Source organism: Pogoniulus pusillus, chromosome 4, assembly GCF_015220805.1.
Source record: "Pogoniulus pusillus isolate bPogPus1 chromosome 4, bPogPus1.pri, whole genome shotgun sequence".
NCBI lineage: Eukaryota > Metazoa > Chordata > Aves > Piciformes > Lybiidae > Pogoniulus > Pogoniulus pusillus.
Window position 1 is genome coordinate 17,601,588 of NC_087267.1, and position 22,233 is coordinate 17,623,820.

A 22,233-nucleotide genomic window follows, 5' to 3' on the forward strand; every position below is an offset into this window, starting at 1 on the left:
TGAGGGGTTGCAACAGGCCACTTAGGTGGTGAAGTCACCATCCCTGGGGGTGTTCAAGAAGCTGTAGCTGTGATGCTTCAGGAGATGGTTCAGTGGTTAGGGTAGCTGGGCTATGGCTGGACTCAATGATCTTAAATGTCTTTTCCAGCCTCAGGGATTCTATGAAAAGAAGGCACATGAGCACTCAATGCCCTTGAGCAGGAGCTCCCAAGCTAAGCAAGCACAGGTCACCAAGGTAACTCAAAGCATACTTTTATTCAAAGGGTAAAACCGATGGGCTGGAACATGCTGTTACCAAGAAAATCCAGCAGTGAGGACAAAATGGAGTAGCACTGCAATGTGCAGCCTCCACTCTGCTGTCCTTGGCTGAGGTTGTAACTCTCCACATCACACAGCAATGCTGACAGCTGTTGGCCACTCCTGCAGTATTCAGGTGTAGCTGCAGGCTCTGCTGTCACGGCACTGCTTGGATGTTCAGCAGTTTCTTCACAGATTCCTTGTACTGAGACACGTTACTTTCTGTTTCACCTTCATTTTTAAGTGCAATCACAGAATTTCTGTAGTTCTTGACCACCTCAGATGCAAGCAGCTCTTCCTCAGTGACAGCACTGAGGTTCTCTGAGGCTTTTATCCGCAGCAGCGTAGCCAAGGCGTTTCTCTGCGAGCAGCTGTTTTCCCAGACATACTCTTCCATGTCTTCCTCAGACTTCTCACTCTCCCACATCTCAGTTTTCTGAAAGACAGTACACAGTCTTAAAAACTCCTCAAGACTGGAAAAGTCAAATAATAATGTCAAAAAACCAAATGCAGAGTCTTGCAACAAGGGTAGAGTCTTGCAGCAGGAAAACAACAACCACACAGACCACAGCTGGTGCTGACCTGCTGGAGAGCAGTGTATAGGAAAGGGATCTGGGGCTCCTAGTGGACAGAAGGATGCCCATGGGCCAGCAAGAGTGGGTTGTCATTTGTTTCTTTAAAGTATTCAGCCGAGAGAAGACTCAGGGGACCTTGAAGCTGCCTTCCAATACTTGAAGGGATCCTTCAGGAAGGCTGCAGACTTCTCATGAGGGTGTCTAGAGACAGAACAAGTGGGAATGGTTTGAAGCTGAGGGAGAGCAGGGTTAGACTGAATCTTAAGGAGAAAGTGTGAGGGTGGGGAGACTCTGGAATAGGCTGCCCAGGGAGGTTGTGGCTGCCTCCTTCCTGGGAGTGCTGAAGGCCGGGTTGGATCAGTCCTTGATAGGCTGAGTCTAGTTGAGAGCTGTCCCTGCCCACGGTGGAGAGGCTGGAGGAGATGAGCTCTAAGATACTCTCCAGCTTCAGCCAGACTGGAATTCTATCCACTACTAAAAGATTGCTGCAGTCAAACCATGACATTTACTAACCTTTAATTAAGGCTCAAGACTATTTTTCCCCTACAACTCTGTGTTCTTGGGCTATTTGCATTTAAAAACACTTCAACAAATGCTGCACCCTGCACCTGGGAAATAAAATCTCTTGTTTTCTAAACCTCAGACCAAATGTTCAGTCAGAAACAGTGATGAACACTGCTCAAAGGCTCACATGACCTGACATTAAAACCTGGACAGAAGTAAAAGAGCCTCATTCAACTTCTGGAGGGCAAGAACAGAAAAAGCCATCCTGCAGCCTGCATGGCTGAAATAGTGGAACAAGCAGGTACAGGAAGTGTTCTTTGTGCATCTGACAAATACTGCAAGTCAATATGGAGAGTCACAGAGTCTTAAATTAACATCACCTTGTTCTACACCTCTTGTTTAGCTGCATAATGCCTGTCCAAGACACACTTTCCCCCCCACCTACACTCTCAAAACATTTCCAAGCCAAAGCTTCTCTCACAGGGGTAGAGTTTCTCAAGAGTAATGCAATATGGGTATTGCTCCCAGTCACTTCCTGGACCAAACTCACCTTTGAAGTTCAAACAAAAGACCACTGTGAGGCTTCTAAACACCTTTAAGTTACAGCCAAGACAAGAACTAACTACAGTTATTTTACTTATCTTCTCGGCAAACCCTTCTCTGCACACATGAACTTCATGCATTTTGGAGATGCAGGCTGATAAATAGATTAAGATTTCCTTATCTCTTGTGAGCAATGCAGAGCAAGATGCCAAAGCAGGCCAGAGAAACTCAGTTTCTTCTGAGGAATCCTGCACTCAACTGAATGGGTTTGTCAAAACGGGTTTAAAATGAGATCTCAGTTCAAGGGGAGAGCGAGGCAGGGAGAGATGGAGGAAAATTTCAGAGTCCATTTCCTAGCCCTGCTACAAGAAGCCAGCACCCACTGCTGCAGTGCTGGTGGCCACAGCTCCAAGTGAAGTTCTCCTGCTGTACATGTTCAGACATAGAGCACAAGCAGGAAACTGAACATAGAGTTTTGCAAACTGTATTGAAGGAAACTCAAAATACTTTTCCAACCAGATGCACTGCAAGAAAAGAGAACCTGGAATTGTGTTTTGTTGTGCAGAAGTACCCCAGGAAAGCATGCACCCAGGGACTCAGTGTGGTGGCAACATTACAAGCCTTGCAGTCTCACTTAGAATTCATGGAATGACTTTCAGGGTTATCCCCAGTTGTGACACACAAACCATTAACTAAGCTGCCAGTGCCTTGCAGCTCAATGTTCTGCTCACAAAGGGATGCAAAAGCAATGGGAGGTCATCTGCTCAAATTCATTCAAACTACGCAGCTCCGGGGTTCACAGATGAGTTTTAGTTATGGCTCTAGTGTCACCAGCTGCCCACTCTGCAGGCTTTTGACTTTCTGCTTCAACTTCCCTGTCCTTTCAAATACTATTAACATCTGCAGTTCAGGCACAATGCAAAGAGATGCAACTCAGAAGAACCTTTGACTACTTATTCAGTAGTCACTTTCCACTTGTATATTCCCTCTGGTTTATTTTAACAGGTTTATTTTTTGTCAGACACCCATCACTACAGTACCAGAACAAGCAACAGAGTTCAGGAGTGTGCATAGCATTATTCTGACATTACTCTTACTGTGCCTTAAGGAAATATACTGGAGACCAGAAAATGCAAGGGCAACTTTCCACTATCCTTTCAAGACCTTGGCTGTGTCACAAAGAACAGCATCCTGCACTCCCTGTCATTCTGTATTTGTGTATGTCAAAAATGTGGAACTGGAGCAAGAAAAGCTGTTGCATCTTTTTGTAGTCTTGATTTGTTTAAAAGAGCCAAAAGTCATTCCCTCCTCACTCCATCCTTTTTAGATTCCTCCCCATTATAATGGCAATGAAAGTTTTTCCTTATTGGAAAATTAACTTCCTGCTGCACTTGCTCCTTCTTCTTGCTCTGAACTCGTGACAGAACTTCACTTTTTAATGACAAATTACTACCCCAAACCAAATGTGAAGAACTCAGTTGCCGTCTTTTTTAACCACTTGAGGGCAGCAAACTTACACCATAAAAACGTCCAGGTTTGAGAAAGACACTCCAGCATTCAAAAAGTATCATAGAATGACAGAGTGGTAGGGGTTGGAAGGGACCTCCAGAGATCATCCAGGCCAACTGCCCTGCCAGAGCAGGATCACTCAGGGCAGGTCACACAGGAACACAGCCAGGTGGGTTTTGAAAGTCTCCAGAGGAGACTCCACAACCTCTCTGGCCACCACCAAAACAACCTCCAGAGTCTCCAGAGGAGACTCCACAACCTCTCTGGGCACCTTCACCCTTACACTAGCCCCAGCTCAGGTGTCAGCTAGACCACACAGCTTGGTGTCACCCACAAACTCGCTGAGGGTGCCTCAATTCCACTGCCCATGTCACTGACAAAGATGTCAAACAGCCCTGGTCCCAGTACCAACTCCTGAAAAACTACACTTGTCACTGGTCTTCATTTGGACATTGAGCCACAGACTCCAAACTCTGAGTGTGGCCAGCCAGCGGCCACCCCTCAGGTCCATAATGTTCCACTTAGGTGACCAGGATGCCATGCAGGACAGTACCATACACTTCACACGACTCCAAGTAGATGCCATCAGTTGCTCTTTCCTTATCCACTGAGAGATACTGGGCAGTTTTCAGGACTGGGGGCAATATTCCCATGCAACCAGCCTTCACCTAGCAAGAACAGAACACTGCCCTCATCCTTTCACTGAATTCCACCACACATATGCATGAAAAGCATGGCCCTGCTCTGCTTGGATTGATGTTGCTGTCTGCAAAGGCCTGTGTTCATCCCTTCCCATGCATGGTTTGCTTCTGGCCCGCAGTAGGTAGAGCCAAAGAAGCTTTCCAGCAAGTTATTAAAAGGCATTGCCACCTATGATGGAAAAACACCAAACCAACCACACAACACAACAGGTCACATGAAGCACAAAAAACCTGTCTCAGGAGACTATTAATTTTTCATGGAAATCAAAGACAAATACAATTGATTGATGAACTCATCAAATATTAACATGGAAGATGAAAGGACATAAAAGGGCGAGGGAATTGTGCATATTAAACACACTCTGAACACTGCTGGAGCACTATCGGATAGCTCTCTCCTCCTGTCACTCAGTAATGCAAGAGCAAAGGTTTGCAGCTGATGAAGAGAGCAGCATCTGGCTCTCTTGTCATTGCTTACTGCTGCAAAGTGATCTGCCAGGCAGTTCTGATTTGCAATGCAATGCTATGCTGTGCTGCTGGGGAGGAAAATATCCACGTACAGAGCACCTGAAACCTGCATTAAGCTTATCCTAGAAGATGTTAATATGAGCTGAATTTAATTTGATTTTATGATGTCATTGTAAAGTGCTGAGGTGGAGATCAGAGGTCCTCTCCTCTATTCTCACCACCATGGGCATGGACACCTCTCAATTAAACTCAGCTGCTAGACTCAACCTCCCTGGGCAGCCTATTCCAGACCCTCATCACCCTCACATTGAAGAACTTCCTAAGATCCAATCTAAACCTACTCTCCCTCAGGTTCAAACCATTCCCCCTTGTCCTGTTACTGGACACACTCGTGAAAAGTCCTTCTGTAGCCTTCCTGAGGGATCCCTTCAGATATTGGAAGACAGCTCTAAGGTACCTCCAGAGTCTTTGCCTCTCTAGGCTACGTGACTAGTAACATATTATAGTTAAAACAAAATTAAGTTATCAAAAATATAACTCTAGGTTTTCATTTCAGACTGCTAACCCTTTTTTGCCTGTAAAAAGTGAATGTAAAATCGAGGGCAAGACACAAGGAACCAAAACCCATAGGAGACAATCTGAAGAATTCACTGTAAAAGATGTGTGATCTAAAGACACCTTACTGGTTAGAGGCCTGTGTCAGAGTTGCAGACAAGTGAGGTAGCAGAGGAAAGGAATCTGCCATAATGTAAGCTGCAGAGTCATGGCACCTTCTCATAAGTTAATAGGATCACAGGATGTTAGGGGTTGGAAGGGACCCAAAGGGACCATTGAGTCTAACCCCCCTGCTGGAGGAGGACAATACTAACACAGAAGAACACATCCAGACAGGCCTTGAAAGACTCCAGGCCTTGAAAGACTCCACAACCTCCGTGGGGAGCCTGTTCCAGTGCTCTGTGACCCTTACAGTAAAGAAGTTCCCCCTTGTGTTGAGGCAGAACCTACCAGTTATGAGCGAGTGCATTAGAAAGAGTGAGTTATTTACAAGTGCTTACCCAAGACTCATGGTACAGAACTGTGAGGAGGTGAATGCTATAGTCGTAGTTCTGTCTTCTCAGTGGACATCTGAAAATTCACAAACAGAGACAGCCTGTTTGAAATGCAGCCACTGGAATACACTTTGGAACCAGACACTCCCAGGCAGAATTGCTAACTGGTAATGCAGGGCATCTGAGGGGAGTGTTTGATCCACACATTGCTGGGTGACAGAGTCAAGAGCAACAGCATGAAGGCACAAGTGTTAAAACATGGAAGAAGGAACATCAGCAGGAACACACACAAAATGCAACTATTTGTCACAGAGGGCAAAAGATGTCTCCTGCAGATCTGCAAAGTGGAATCCAACTCCCTTAAACCCAGCTGATCTTTTTCCTCCAGATGTGAAGGAAGGAGGATTGCTGGTGACAGCAGCCAGGAAGTACAGTTCAGAATGGGAGACAATGATCAAGAGCTGTGTTGGCTTAAGCTTTTCTTCCCAAGTCAAAACAGGACCACCAGCAGAATGTGTTGGAAAAAGACAGTTTGCAAATGCAGTGTTTTCCTTCAGGCTAGTCCTCAAAGCCTCCTGCTGAGAATTTGATGTTGTTACTCTTTAACTCAAGATGATCACCCAAAAACTCACACCTCTTCACGTGGCCTCCTTTTTGATGCAGGACAAACTGCCTTGTGCAAGATTACATCTGAGACTCTCTAAACAACACTCATGTGAGTGACTGCAGATGATGATTATTCTAGCAAATAAAGTTCAGTAAGGACTCAAGCTTGCTGGTTCTGATTTCTTTCAGAGTGAAGAGTAATCTAAACAACAGCCTGGAAAAAAGTCTGTATCAACAAAGCAGCTGCTGCTCAGAGCTTGGCCCTTAGAAGCTACTGAAGTGAAACAGCAACAGGCACATAACAGTTTCTTCTGGAACACAGCATGAGACCATTCACAGATGGTCACAGGGTAAGCTCCTTTCAGCTATCCTGATGTTTTAGCCACAAAAGGGAATATTAAACTGTTTATGGTACAAGTGATGCCAGGAAGCCACACAGATTTCCAAGTCCAGTCCAAAAAGAGCAGCACAATTCTATCCATTTCCTATTTATTGTATGTAAAATTAAACAACACTATTGGAGAACTGGACAGGGGAAAAAGAACTCAAACAAAAACATGCAAACAGGAACAACTGCCAAGGATATCTTTTTCCTAGTGCTGAAGGTAGCTATGACTGAGTGTACTCCTGGAGCACCTCTTAAAGGCTTCAGAATTCACCACAGTAGTGTCTTCTGAACTACAGGCACTTAGGGATTTGCTTACAGACAGAAAAATTAAAACAGAGAAATCCCTGCTAACCTATGTCATTTTTCTTGCTTGAAACACCTCAATCACTGTTAAAACTAAGAGAAACCGTGGGCTTTTTCACTGGGAATCATGACTTCAAAATAACACTTGAGACTCAGAAACTAAGAGCTTCAGTATCTAGCAATACTTTCCATAGATTAGATTCAACCTGAAGTGATTTGTGCAGTAGAATTTTTGCTGTTAATAAGAGGAGTACTGGAATGTTTGAATCATTTTACTCTGAAAAATGCAGCAATTCACCAAGACAATGAGAGAGAGGACTGGAAGATACCCAGCCCTTTCTACCCTCTGAGCACTGCTAGCCAGCTTTTCCTTCTTGCAAGGGTACCTGTCTGTTGTGATGGTGAGCACATCTGTGTCCGCACAGTACCGCTCTCCCACCAGCTTAACCAGCTTCTTCCTTGCATGCTCGTCCAAATTCAGGTTAGAAAGTTTAACCTTCAAATACAAAAGAAAATACCTTTAGTTACCTGGACAAAGCCAGTCTCTGCATTCTGAAAGTACTTGGTGGTAGTCAGGCAGATCTCTTATCAAGAATGAAAAGAACAGCTCTTAGGGATGCATTGTACAGTACTTCTGACACACAGTGCCAGAAATACTGTGTTCAGTTTTGGGCTCCCCAGTTTAAGAGGGAGAGGGACAGGGATCTGCTGGAGAAGGTCCAGCAGAGGGCTACAAGGATGATTAGGGGACTAGAGGGCCATGCTTAGTCCAAAGTCCAGCACTCACCCTAACCTGGAAGGCAGCAGGAACGAGGTGAAAAGAGGGGTGAGAAGTAAGGTAGGAAGCCAAAACAGGAGGCTCCCTTTTGAACAAACTTCCTCCTTTATACTGTGTGATGTCCATGGGACACACCTGTAGCCAATTCAAGTCAGCTGTTCTAGTTGACTCATAACTGCTAACAGTCTGCCATCTGTCCCAGCAAAGCCAGAACATCTCCTACCATTCATCACTCCATAGGTTATATGCAAGACCTCCTTTTTAAGAGCTGCATGCTCGTTTACTATGCATGCTTAGAATACTGGTGAGAGCAGGACCTCGCCTGCCTTTGTTCCCCAACTCCCATTTTGTCAAGTCTAATCCTATCAGACCTGTTAGGTGCAACCAGCCTTTAAAACAATGGCTGAATTGCAAGAACAGAGCTCTCTACCTAGTATGACTTAATACACCCATCAACAACGACCTTTGAAGGCACCACACTTCCCAAACCCATTAGGAACACAGAATTCCTTTCTAAGGGTTGCTCAGCTTGTGCTCAACACTACTTCACACACAGTGTCCTTCCACACAGTGCAGCCACACAGCCTTCAATCAGTGTTTACTGAACAAAGGTCAAGACAGGTTGGGTCTGGCTCACTTTTACTAAGAAGCTGCACCTAAGACTCACTTCTCTGGCTATGCCTGAGCCACAGCCCAGCTACATCTGTATAGTGGGTTGAGAACTTCTCCCCACAAATGAAATTTATCAGACCAGCTCAAACAGCTTGGAAGCAAGATAAAACTACATTTATAGCAAAGCTAAATTTGTAAGCCTACATACACAATATATTTACATGCATTTACAATTATGTACAATTTGGAAGCACAGAAACTGCAATTTCCCCCCCAAAGTCCAGAAGGGACCCACACAACCCTGTCTTTCTCCCCAGACAGAAAACCAGCATGGCTTATGTTATCTAGTCAGCCAAGGATAGTGGAAGAGATGAGAGAGGGAAGCAAAGAGATCCATTGCCCCAGAGCAAAGAAGAAAGAACTGTTTATACTTCAGCTTTTTATACCTTTTAGCAAACCAATGAGCGATATAATTAATTATTTATCATTATCATTCTTTTACAACCTAATCTAATTTCTCTTATTAGAATATTCCCATAAGCCCTAAATGAGTACAGTCTGGACCTAGATATGGCCCACACTGACCTAACTCATCCTTCACTTCCTGGCTCAGCCTCACCTACTGCACAGCTAAGGACTGACTTGACAATCATCAGACTGCTGCGTGACACCAACTGCTGTGACCAGCACACAGAACCACCACTTTGATTTCACACTTGCTTCGTCTTTAGGAGCTTGTGTCAGGTGATTACACATTTTGAAACCCAGCTATCTGGATTTTTGAAACAAAGGCTGTTTACCAAAACTGCTGCTTACTCTTAAAGTCACCACTCTGGCTTTGGGGTTACGAATAGATGTCCCTGCAGAAACATAATCCACTGTTTCAATTTCAATGGGAAAATGCTGCTCACATTTCTCATCGCTGTCCAGAGCACTTGGCCATTCAGTGCAGAAGTCTGCAGAACAAAGGAAAAACATCCCAAGTCATATTTGTTGGGTTATTTGGGTTCATCTTTTTTAAAGTGCTGTTTCTAGATCACACACTCATTTAGGTAAGAGCAGGGCCTCTTGCTGCAATAGGTAGAATAACCTTTGTAGCAACCTTTGTACCAGGTGTCCCAAAATAGAATGCAGCACCCGAGATGCAATCTCACAGTTGCCAAGTAGTACTGTAAATAGGTTTGGAAGGGACCTTCAGAGATATCTAATCCAACTACTTTGCCATGGGCAGGGACACCTTTTACACCTGGTTGCTCAAAGCCCCATCCAACCTGACCCTGAATACATTCAGTGATGGGATATCTACAGCTTGCCTGTCCAAGCTTTCCCACCTTCATCACAACAGATGTCTTCATTAGGCCTGATCTGAGTATCTACTCTCTTCCAGTTTAAAACCATTGCCCTTTGTGCTGTCCCTACAAGGCCTGGTATTATAAGCCCCTATAAGTAACAGTAAGGTCTCCCTGGAGCCACCTGCTCCAGGCTGAACAACCCCAACTTTCTTAGTGTTTGTTCACAGGAGAGGTGTTCCAGCCCTCTGGTCATCTGTGTGGCCCTCCTCTAGCAAATCCACATCTTTCTTCTTTGTCCAGACTGGATGCAATGCTGAGAGGTAAGAGAGTGCCCTTCCTGGCCATGCTCTGCTTCCTCCAGGTCCGCATGTGGTGCCCTTCTCCGACGCAACGGTACACTGCCTTCAGCCTGCATCCACAGCCTTCAAATGAATCTGTGCTAGTTTGAAGCAAGCTAGAATGTTTTGGTAACAGAACTAGATAACGGGCAGTGAAATGAAAAACAATTGTGTCTACTTCTCTCACAGTCACGCTGAGAACTCTGGGAAGAAGAAGAAAACATTCTCCATTTTGTTTCTCACTCTTTCTTTTGCCTTAGACCTGGTCACATCTCATTAACCCTGCTCCTACTAACCTTGCTCCCTAACCTCTTGGCTGCACCTCTTTTCTTCCTGAGAACTGGGGTAAGGTTGAGAGGGCCGGGGGGAGGTGTTGGGGTGGTTTGAGAGCCCCTCCTGGGGACTCAGGTTTCTGGGAGGGGAGTTGTGCTTTCATATCGTTTATCCTTTGTATATTTCTGTATATAACTGTATATATTGTAAATAGCTGCTTGTAAATTCTGCTAGCTGTAAATAAATTGCTTCATCTATATTCCCAGGGTCCGTCTGAGTTAGCTGGGGCAAATACAAAGTGTGGGAGGGGCGGGGTAACCCCCAAACCATCACATTTTTTAATTGGCTTTCCCAACGTGGGGCTAGATATTTCAGTGAGTGGAAATTAGCTCTGGGAATTAAGATGAAGCTAATCAAGCAGCTATTGTATTTGGTTGGTGCATTGCTCTGGTCTGGTTTTGTTTTCTTGGCATTTAGTTGGTTAAAAGGTCAAATTGTTGCTTATTTTATTGATCTGGCTTATAATAAGGCTAAAGCTAAGGTTTCAGATATGTTCTGGAGCTGGGGTGATTTTATTCTTGGTTATGCTGGTTTTAATATCTCTGAGAATATTACCAAGGACATTACAGGAGCTCTGGTCAATAATGTGACAATCAATGGAAATTCTGCTTTAAATATGGCTCTAATGAGAGTTATTCAGCCTAAGACAGGAATTCCAACTGTTTGTTTAGGTACATGCTCTTGTAAAACTGTTTTTCTTCTCACAATTTTTAATATTTGCCTCATGATTTTAATATTCATATTAATTTTGGCATTATTGGTGAAAAATTCAAAACCAGCTTCTGTAAGAGTTAGGAAAAATTCTGTGTCTCAGAAGCAGTCTCTTTCACAGCAAAACAAGGGAACACAGTTATCGGCTTCCCCCTTGCCAGCCTCTGCCCCTCCTTCTCCAAGTGCTGGGAACACAGCCAGTGTTCCCGCCAATAACGTAAACAATGATAAGGATAACCAAAACAAGCCGCAGAGTTTAGCAGGAGCCTCAGGAGGACAGGCAGGTACCCAAAATCAGAATGTTCCTAGCAACAATCAAAACATGGCAGGATTGGCAGGCATCCCAGGAGGACAGGCAAATAATCCCACTAATGCTAATGCTAATGCTGGTAACGCTAGCCCAGTCAGTCCAAATCCTAATGACACCAGCTCATCCAATTCAAACCCCCAGCCAGCAGACCAGAACCAAAATCCTCCTGTTAAAAGCAAGGCAGATTTGAACTCACAAGCTCCAGGTCAGACCCCTAAGGATACAAATGCTCCAAGTCAGACCTCCAATAATTCAAATGCTCCAGGTCAGACCCCTAAGGATTCAAACCCTTCAGGTCTGACTCCTAAAGATTCAAACCCTCCAGCAGACACATCCAAGTCTGTTGCTGCTCAGGCCCTTCTGGCACCTGCTAAGGCAAAAGCTAAGACAAAGAGTGGTTCGCAGGAGGATGTAAGACAGGGGACCTCTGGTGATCAGCAGCAAGAGGAGGAAGAGGAGGCAGTTAGTCTGCGAGACCTTGTAGATGTGCTGAGACAACAATACTCAAGTGAGAGGAGTGCTGTGAGGTTAGCTGCCAAGAGAGAGGATGGTTCCAATGAGTTTAGGAATGCTATGAGGAAGATTGTGTTAGGCCCGGCACCACCAGAACAACAGGAGGAAGAGGAGGAAGATGACATCCAAGGCTCCAAGGATCCACTCAGAGAGGTCAGGGAAGTTAGGAAGGAATACACAAGGGAATCAGGTGAGCCAATCTTAAGCTGGCTAGTGAGATGCCGTGGTATTGGTGCCAATGCTCTGCAGGTAGGAGACAAGTCTGCCAAGCAGCTGGGACCACTCACTAAGGAGAGTGGAGTGGACAAACACCTGGCAAGTCCTCTTGGTAGGGTTAGCTTGTGGACACGCCTTCTGTTGGCTGTGGCTATGAGATATCCTTCCCGAGATGATTTGCCATGGGCTGCCAAGAAGTGGAACACCGTTGAGCAGGGAATTAAGCTTCTGAAGGAGTTTGCTGTGAAGGAAGTGCTTTATGGAGATCATGGCACTCATGAGCCTGACGATATTCCTTTGGGAACAGGTCTCATGAAGAAGCTTATTAAGCTTGCTCCTTCATCCTATGCTAACATCTTGGCCAGCAAGTTTCTAGCAAGGAGTGATAATGGAAGATCTTTCACTGTTGGTGAATTCACTGATCAGCTCAGGCAGATTGAGGACAGCTTGTCCCATTCTGGTATAATCTGTGCCATAAAGACTATGACTACAGAGCTTAAAGATGGTATTAGAGATGGCATTAAAGAGAGCATGAAAGAACTGAAGGAGGATCTCAAAAACATTACCAATCTGGTAAAGGATACTGTTCCTGCATCATCTGAATGGGTGCATGTTTCTGCGGTCAGGAACAGACGCCCACCTCCTGCAAGGCAATTCCAGCCCAGGAGGAGACAAATTTCACCCAGACAGCAGCAATCACGTGCGTCACTGTGGATACTTCTGCGTGACACATACGGTGAGAACATGAACAAATGGGATGGTAAACCTACTTCAGCTCTTTCAAAGAGGGTCAGGGATCTGCAGAGTGGCAGAAACAGAGGCAGCAATGCCAGAAAAGTAGCTGTCACTTCTTCAGCTCCTGAGAGCAACTGCAATTGTTCCAACAGTTGCAATTTCTCTCGCAACAACACTAATCACTGTGTACACCCTACATGCCATGTTCAGCATTAGGGGTGCCCTGCCTCCAGCCAGGAGGAGGAAAGGGATAGTGGAGAGAACCGAATCTATTGGAATGTATTCATTAGGTGGCCTGGCAGTTCAAGAGTTCGGAAATACAGGGCTTTAGTTGACACAGGTGCTCAGTGTACTTTATTGCCATCTAATTGCAAAGGGACAGAGTCCATTTCTATCTTTGGAATCACTGGTGGATCTCAAGAGTTAACTAAGATACAGGCTGAGATCAGTTTAACTGGTAAAGAGTGGAAGACACATACTATTGTAACTGGTCCTGATGCGCCTTGCATTCTGGGAATTGACTTTTTGAGACAAGGTTGTTTCAAAGATCCTAAGGGTCATAAATGGGCTTTTGGAATAGCATCTGTAGAGATTGAGGATGATAAATTGAAATTGTCCATTAGACCTGAACTTTCTGATGAATCTGCAGTTGTGGGACATCATGACATAGAGGACCTGGAAGTGCCAATTGCAACTCAAACTGTTCATCATAGGCAGTACAGAACTAACCGTGACTCTTTGTTGCCCATTCATCAGCTGATTCGTCAATTGGAGGATCAGGCTGTCATCGAGAAAGCTCATTCACCTTTCAACAGTCCCATCTGGCCTGTGCGCAAACCTACGGGCGACTGGAGACTGACAGTTGACTTTCGTGCCCTCAACGAGGTGACGCCACCCATGAGTGCAGCTGTGCCAGACATGCTGGAACTCCAGTACGAGCTGGAATCGAAGGAGGCTAAGTGGTATGCAACCATAGACATTGCTAATGCTTTCTTCTCTATTCCCATAGCAAAGGAGTGCAGACCTCAGTTTGCATTCACCTGGAGAGGAATCCAGTATCAGTTCAACCGTTTGCCTCAGGGGTGGAAACACAGCTCAACCATCTGTCACTCAGTCATCCACAATGCACTGGAGAAAGGTAAAGCTCCAGAGCACATCCAGTACATCGACGACATCATTGTGTGGGGCCAAACTGCTGAGGAAGTCTTCGAGAAAGGTAACAAAATCATTGACATTCTGTTGCAAGCAGGTTTTGCCATTAAGAGAGACAAGGTCAAAGGACCTGCCAAAGAAATTCAGTTTCTGGGAGTGCGGTGGCAGGATGGTCGCCGTTACATTCCTCAGGATGTGATCAACAAAGTCTCTACCATGGCTGTTCCCACCAGTAAGAAGGACACACTTTCTTTTCTTGGTGTGGTGGGATTTTGGAGACTACACATTCCTGGTTTCAGTCAGATTGTCAAACCTCTGCATGATGTGACTCGTAAGAGAAACAATTTCGAGTGGGGACCTGAACAACAAGCAGCCTTTGATCAGATTAAGCGAGAAGTAGTCCATGCAGTGGGCCTGGGACCTGTGAGATCTGGTCCGGACATTAAAAACATTCTGTACACGGCTGCCAGTGAAAATGGTCCAACTTGGAGTCTTTGGCAGAGAGCTCCAAATGAGACACGTGGTCGTCCACTTGGTTTCTGGGGACGTTGTTACAGAGGTTCAGAGACAAATTACACTGCAACTGAGAAAGAGATTCTAGCAGCCTATGAGGGAGTGAAAGCAGCTTCTGAAGTGATTGGAACTGAGTCACAATTGCTTTTAGCTCCTAGACTGCCAGTTCTTAACTGGATGTTCAAGGGCAAAGGTTCATCACCGCATCATGCCACAGATGCAACCTGGTCTAAATGGATGGCTTTGATAACCCAACGAGCACGAATGGGTAATCTTGACCGACCTGGTCTGGTGGAGGTGATCACCAACTGGCCGGAAGGCACAGACTGTTCCAAACCTCCGGAGGAGAAAATAACTCGTGCTGAGGAAGCTCCTCCCTATGGTGATCTCTCTGATCAGGAAAAGAACTATGCTTTGTTCACAGATGGTTCCTGTCGTCTTGTTGGGAACAAGCGAAGATGGAAGTCAGCGGTTTGGAGTCCAACCAGAAGAGTTACCGAAACGAAAGATGGCGAAGGAGAATCCAGTCAGTTCGCTGAGGTAAAAGCTGTTCAACTTGCTCTTGATGTGGCTGAACGTGAAAGTTGGCCTATCCTTTACCTCTACACCGACTCGTGGATGGTAGCCAATGCTCTATGGGGTTGGCTAAAGGACTGGAAGAAGAATGGTTGGCAGAGGAAAGGAAAGCCTATTTGGTGTGCTGATCTATGGCAGGACATTGATGCACGGCTGGAGAAAATTCCAGTGAAGGTGCGGCACGTAGATGCACACATGCCTAAGGGCAGAGCCACTGAGGAACATCAACACAACCAGAAGGCAGACCAAGCTGCTAAGATTGCTCAAGTTGATACCAACTCTGAACTTGACATTGACCTTGATTGGAAACACCGAGGTGAACTGTTCTTAGCTCGGTGGGCCCATGATTCGTCCGGACATCAAGGCAGAGATGGAACATACCGATGGGCTCGTGATAGGTCAATTGACTTGTCCATGGATGCTATCACCCAAGTCATCTATGACTGTGACATTTGTGCTGCTATTAAGCAGGCTAAGCGAATCAAGCCCTTATGGTATGGGGATAGATGGTCAAAGTACAAGTGTGGTGAAGCCTGGCAGATTGACTACATCACTTTGCCTCGATCTCGTTCTGGCAAGCAGTATGTGCTGACGATGGTAGAAGCCAGCACTGGATGGTTGGAAACCTATCCAGTTCCACATGCTACTGCACGTAACACCATTGTTGGTTTGGAGAGACAGATCTTGTGGAGACATGGAACTCCAGAGAGAATTGAGTCAGACAATGGTACTCATTTCAAGAACAATCTAGTGAAAAACTGGGCCAAAGAGCATGGTATTGAATGGATCTATCACATACCCTACTATGCACCAGCTTCAGGGAAGATTGAACGCTACAACGGTTTGCTGAAAACCACCCTAAAAGCCATGGGGGGTGGAACTCTGAAAAACTGGGACAAACATTTAGCAGAAGCTACCTGGTTGGTAAATAGTAGAGGTTCAGTAAACAGAGCAGGACCTGCACAATCGGATTTGGTCCAAACAGTAGACGGTGATAAAGTTCCTGTTGTACGTGAAAAGAATCTGTTAGGGAAAACTGTTTGGGTATTTTCTCCTTCGGGTGAAGGGAAACCTGTCCGAGGGGTGGTTTCTGCTGAAGGTCCTGGTCATACATACTGGGTAATGCAGGAGAATGGTGAAATCCAGTGTATTCCACAGAGAAATCTAACCTTAGCTGAGAGAGTTTAAATTCAAGCTGTTAAGAGTTTTCTGTTCTAGGTAGCATCGGCGCCCAACATTGAGAGAATCTACGATAGAATCTACAGTACGTGAGCACGAACCCAACGTCACCTGGGAGTCCCTGTTCTGAGCTTTTGAATCACCTACATCTGATTGAAGTGTGAACTGAACTTGTATATATTGTTTTAGTGTAAATATTGGTTTAGATTAGATTGGAAAATTCTCAGCGATACTCTGAGCGAAGTAGACAGGGGTGGATTGTGCTAGTTTGAAGCAAGCTAGAATGTTTTGGTAACAGAACTAGATAACGGGCAGTGAAATGAAAAACAATTGTGTCTACTTCTCTCACAGTCACGCTGAGAACTCTGGGAAGAAGAAGAAAACATTCTCCATTTTGTTTCTCACTCTTTCTTTTGCCTTAGACCTGGTCACATCTCATTAACCCTGCTCCTACTAACCTTGCTCCCTAACCTCTTGGCTGCACCTCTTTTCTTCCTGAGAACTGGGGTAAGGTTGAGAGGGCCGGGGGGAGGTGTTGGGGTGGTTTGAGAGCCCCTCCTGGGGACTCAGGTTTCTGGGAGGGGAGTTGTGCTTTCATATCGTTTATCCTTTGTATATTTCTGTATATAACTGTATATATTGTAAATAGCTGCTTGTAAATTCTGCTAGCTGTAAATAAATTGCTTCATCTATATTCCCAGGGTCCGTCTGAGTTAGCTGGGGCAAATACAAAGTGTGGGAGGGGCGGGGTAACCCCCAAACCATCACAGAATCATAGTATCATTTGGAGTTGGAAGGGACCACAAGGATCATCTAGTTCTAACCCCCCTACCCTAGATCAGGCTGGCTACAGCCTCATCCAGCCTGGCCTTAAACACCTCCAGGCATGGGGCCTCAACCACCTCCCTGGGCAACCCAGTCCAGCCTCTCACCACTCTCCTGCTCAACAACTTCCTCCTCACGTCCAGCCTGAATCTCCTTACCCCCAGCTTTGCTCCATTCCCTCTAGTCCTGTCACTCCCTGATGGCCTGAAAAGTCCCTCCCCAGCTTTTTTGTAGGCCCCCGTCAGATACTGGAAGGCCACAGTAAGGTCACCTCAGAGCCTCCTCTTCTCCAGACTGAACAGCCCCAACTCTTTCAGTCTGTCATCACAGAAGAGCTGCTCCAGCTCTCTGATCATCCTCGTGGCCCTTTTCTGGACACGCTCCAGCATCTCCACATCTCTCTTGTAATAGGGGCTCCAGAACTAGAGGCAGTACTCTAGGTGGGGTCTCACCACAGTGGAGAAGAGGGGGAGAATCACCTCCCTGGCCCTGCTGGCCACACTTCTCCTGATGCAGCCCAGGCTCTGGTTGGCCCTCCAGGCTGCAAGTGCACACTGCTGGCTCATGTTGAACTTCTCATCCACCAGCACCCCCCAGGTCCCTCTCCTCAGGGCTGCTCTCCAGCCACTCACTGCCCAGACTGTATTTGTGCTTGGGATTGCCTCAACTCAGGCAATGCCCACCAGGCTCCATGCTGGCCTTTCCTGCAGAACTTTGGAGCTGTTTGCCCCTGACCATGTGCCTCTACTATGTATGGCTTATTCCATTTCAGATCCAGGACCTTCCAGCCAATTTTCAACTCCCTATTGAAGTGCTTCTGAAGGGCAGCTCTGTTCCCAACTCATTATTATAGCAGACCTGCTGAGATTGTGCTTTCCACTATCACTCACACTATTGTAGAACAGCTCTTTGCATGCTTGAAATGACTTCCAAGAATGTTTGCTTCACCACTTTCCAGGCAAGGAGGTGAGGCTGACTGACCTACAGCTCCCTACATCTTCTTTCTTGCCTCTATTGAGGTCAGGCAAAAATCTCCTGTTCCTCCTGAGTAGTCTTTACCTTCTCTCCAAGTACAAGCAGGGCATAATGGAAAGGTAAAATGAAAGCCTTACTGGTGTGCTGCAAACCTCCTACCACATATCGACTTGGCGCCTATATGACTCAATGCAGCAGCAAGCAAGCACACCGTACTGGCCACAGCTTGACAAAGAAGCATCTTCAGAAGCAGACCAAGTCTCAAGCTGTTACTTCACCACACAGGGTCACATTTTGCATTAGCTTAAAACTCCACAACAATGGTTTTCAGAAACATGTAAAGAGTGAAAAAAAACTGATGAAGCCAAACAAATTCTCACCTCTAAGAGCTGCACAGTGTTTCTTAATTGCAGGAGGAGTAAGATGCAAGAAATTGGGAATCTGAAACAGACATATCAAGAGTTAATAATAGCTTTTTGTTGTTCATAAACAAAACAGCACCACTGAAATATGGTTACACTTAACGTTTGTTAAGGTAGTCCAGCACTTCAAATACTCAGTTAAGACTCTTCTCAAGCTTCATTTAGCAAAAGGTTTAAGTTAGCCCCACTACAAAAGTCACAGTACCACCAAGGTTGGAAGAGACCTCACAGATCATCAAGTCCAACCCTTTACCACAGAGCTCAAGGCTAGACCATGGCACCAAGTGCCACGTCCAATCCTGCCTTGAACAGCCCCAGGGACGGCGACTCCACCACCTCCCCAGGCAGCCCATTCCAGTGTCCAATGACTCTCTCAGTGAAGAACTTTCTCCTCACCTCGAGCCTAAATCTCCCTTGGTGTAGCTTGAGGCTGTGTCCTCTTGTTCTGGTGCTGGCTGCCTGAGAGAAGAGAGCAACCTCCTCCTGGCTACAATCTCCCCTCAGGTAGTTGTAGACAGCAATAAGGTCACCCCTGAGCCTCCTCTTCTCCAGGCTAAACAACCCCAGCTCCCTCAGCCTCTCCTCGTAGGGCTGTGCTCAAGGCCTCTCACCAGCCTCGTCGCCCTTCTCTGGACACGTCACAGGCATAGCAATCCTAAAAAAAATAATTTCCTGATGGGGTTCATTTGTGGTACTTCAGGATATAGTTCGGTGGTCATGGTAGGACTTGATGATCTCAACAGTCTTTTCCAGCCTTCATTATTCTACGAGTTGTTACTCACATTTGTATTTACCATTTAGTTTAGGAATTCAACAGAGCTTCATCCTATTTAACAACTCCAAACAGTATCCAATACAAATGTTCCAGTCAAAATAGTCAAGTCTTAATGAATCACATTTGGAATGCTGTGTCTAGTTCTGGGCCCCTCAGGGAACTGATTGAGAGAGTCCAGCAGAGCCACAAAAATGCTGAAGGCAGTGGGACATCTCCCTGTGAGGACAGGCTGAGGGACCTGGGGCTCTTTAGCTTGGAGAAGAGAAGCCTGAGGAGTGACTTTGTTCTTCTTCTCTGGAGACTTTCAAAATCTGCCCGATGTGTCCCTATGTGACCTGCCCTGAGTGATCCTGCCCTGGCAAGGGGAGTTGGAGTGGATGCTCTCTTGAGGTGCTTTCCAAGCCCGACCGTTGTGTAATTCTATGAATAATGATTTTTGAAGTAATCACACGCCAATGGCCTGTGTCTCACCTTCATAAGCTCTAAGTTGCCCTCTTTTGGTGGAGGTACTCCTCTCTTCACAGGGTAACCCATTCGAATTGGGAGCGGCACAGAGGCAGGCTTAAACACAGCTGCAGTGGGATAAACACTGCTCCAGTCCTGATCAACAGCCATCTTCTCAGTTCTGGGAGCTAAGTGCTAAACACGGAAAATAACACAAGTTTGAAGTGAGATATAGCTGCTTGGTGAGACAAAACACAAGTTATCTCAGAAAGAAATTCCCTCAGCTCCCTCCCAAAGTGTGTATCTGCCCCTTCCCAATCTGCAAGTGCATCTGATTTCAGAGATGCTGAGAAAGAAGAACTTAGCATCTTGTTGCATTGTGCTAAATCACCATCCCTGTGCCCATCCCAAGCCAGACTGCCTGCAGCTCCGAGCAAGCGGCTGTAGTTGCAGATGTCCCTGCTGCACGCAGGCGATTGGGCTGGATGACACCTAAAGGTCCCTTCCAACCCAAACTATTCCACAACTAAAGAAGTGAGGTGCTGCTTCTGGAATAGTCCCAGTGGACTATTTCACCAGGTTCCGACTGCAGAACAAATTCCTCTACAAACTGCTAAGCTTATAAACCTGCTTCAAATACCTGTACAGTTTCAGTACTTACTGGTCTTACAACCTGTGATGTCCTGCCCCTTCTCCTCAGTGAAGCTGAAAGGAAAAGAAATACTTTTACTGCAGACTGTAGTATGGCTGTGTGAGAACACCCAGCAGAATCCCACACACGTTTTGGCCTCGGGCAAAGGCAATGCACAGGAAGGCTTCCAATGCTCGCAGGCAAACAGAGGAAGGTCAGACACATACTGCAGATTGTTCATGCAGAATCACAGAATCAACCAGGTCAGAAGAGACCTCCAAGATCATCCAGTCCAACCTAGGACCCAGCCCTGTCCAGTCAACTAGACCATGGCACTAAGTGCCTCATCCAGGCTTTTCATGAGCACCTCCAGGGACGGAGGTACAGTCCTGAGTTGAGGGGCTCAGAACTGGACACTCAAGGTGCAGCCTGAGCAGTGCTGAGTACAGGCCAAAAATAACCTCCCTTGTCCTGCTGGCCACACTCTTCCTGATCCAGGCCAGGATGCCATTGGCTCTCTTGGCCACCTGGGCACACTGCTGCCTCATCTTCAGCTACTATCTCCCAGCACCCCCAGGTCCCTTTCTGCCTGCTTGCTCTCAGCCACTCTGTCCCCAGCCTGTAGCGCTGTATTATCTGAAACCTAAGATAAAAACTGTTTAAAAGCCATTTCGCCTGGGGCCTTCCCAGAAACACGTTAACAAAAGCTCCCCGCAAACACCTGCAAACCAAACAACTCAGAGCCGCCTGCAGAACGAAGGGGAGGCCACAGGCCAGAGCTCCCCGGGCAGCTGCACCCCGACCACTACCACCGCAGGGCCGCCCGGGCCGCTCTCACCTTCCCTCTGCTGGCCTGCTCTGCTGCTCAGGGCAGGCGCGGTGGAATACGCTCCGCTGCTGCCGCAGCTGCGGGGCAGCAGGGCCGCGCAGGCCCGCCCGGCCCGCTCCGCCGCCCGGCACAGCGCCATTGCCGCCGCTCGCCGCGCACAGCCCCGCCCACAAACCGCCTCGCCCCCGGACGGGAGCCCGCCCGGGCCAAGCCAGTCGCAAAGGCGAAGCGTTGCAGTGCCTCGCCCTCACGGAGGCGGGAACGGGGAGAGTCGAAGCGCGCAGCTGGCTGAGGTGCCCCGAGTAGGGAGAAATCCCCAAAGTGGTCTTCCTGCCCATGCAAGGAAGGTGAGAGAGGAAAGGAGGGTGTCGGAGATGCTTGAGCGTGTCCAGAGAAGGGCGACAAGGCTGGTGAGAGGCCTCGAGCACAGCCCTACGAGGGGAGGCTGAGGGAGCTGGGATTGTTTAGCCTGGAGAAGAGGAGGCTCAGGGGTGACCTTACTGCTGTCTACAGCTACCTGAAGGGTGGTTGTGGCCAGGAGGAGGTTGCTCTCTTCTCTCAGGTGGCCAGCACCAGAACAAGAGGACACAGCCTCAGGCTGCGCCAGGGGAAATTTAGGCTGGAGGTGAGGAGAAAGTTCTTCACTGAGAGAGTCATTGGACACTGGAATGGGCTGCCCGGGGAGGTGGTGGAGTTGCCGTCCCTGGGGCTGTTCAAGGCAGGATTGGACGTGGCACTTGGTGCCATGGTCTAGCCTTGAGCTCTGTGGTAAAGGGTTGGACTTGATGATCTGTGAGGTCTCTTCCAACCCTGATGATACTGTGATACTGTGATACTTTGGCCTTGAGATGTGCTTCCAGCACCTATGGGTCCGTAACTCCTGGGCGGACCCAGGGAGCGCAGCTGGCCTCTGGGTCTGGGCAGGGCCGCAGGGGTGGGATGAGGACTTCTGCCTGATGCAGTTTCCCGAGGCCTTTTCCCGTCTCAAAATAAAAATACAGTCTCTGTCATAAATAACAGGCATAAACTTGTGTTCATGCAAGTTAAGGCTTTCAATAGAGTTGCAGGAATCAAGCAATGCACAGGCCTGGGTGCGTGGGGAGGCTCTGCTCTGCCCTAACGCACACACTT

The 22,233-nt window shown here is 46.9% G+C and overlaps 1 protein-coding gene across 1 annotated transcript; it reads right to left on the reverse strand.

Moving 5' to 3' along the window:
- Positions 1-236: 236 nt before the first annotated feature.
- On the reverse strand, positions 237-21,276 carry MRPS35 (mitochondrial ribosomal protein S35). The gene is made up of 8 exons (XM_064142285.1): positions 21,112-21,276; positions 20,304-20,347; positions 19,670-19,837; positions 18,382-18,442; positions 9,150-9,289; positions 7,330-7,439; positions 5,653-5,722; positions 237-733 (listed from the first exon to the last, which is right to left on the reverse strand). Exons 1-8 carry the CDS (start codon positions 21,239-21,241, stop codon positions 455-457), a joined length of 1,002 nt encoding a protein of 333 aa, XP_063998355.1. The 5' UTR covers positions 21,242-21,276; the 3' UTR covers positions 237-454.
- Between the last annotated feature and the right edge of the window lie 957 nt (positions 21,277-22,233).

Excerpts from the sequence above, each read along its gene's own strand:
- MRPS35 (XM_064142285.1), bottom strand. The coding sequence starts at position 21,241 with ATGGCGCTGTGCCGGGCGGCGGAGCGGGCCGGGCGGGCCTGCGCGGCC. Across the intron at positions 19,838-20,303 it reads CATCACAGGTTGTAAGACCA|CACTTAGCTCCCAGAACTGA; the intron begins GTAAGTACTGAA and ends TTCCGTGTTTAG. Across the intron at positions 7,440-9,149 it reads CCAGAGTGGTGACTTTAAGA|GTTAAACTTTCTAACCTGAA; the intron begins GTAAGCAGCAGT and ends TTGTATTTGAAG.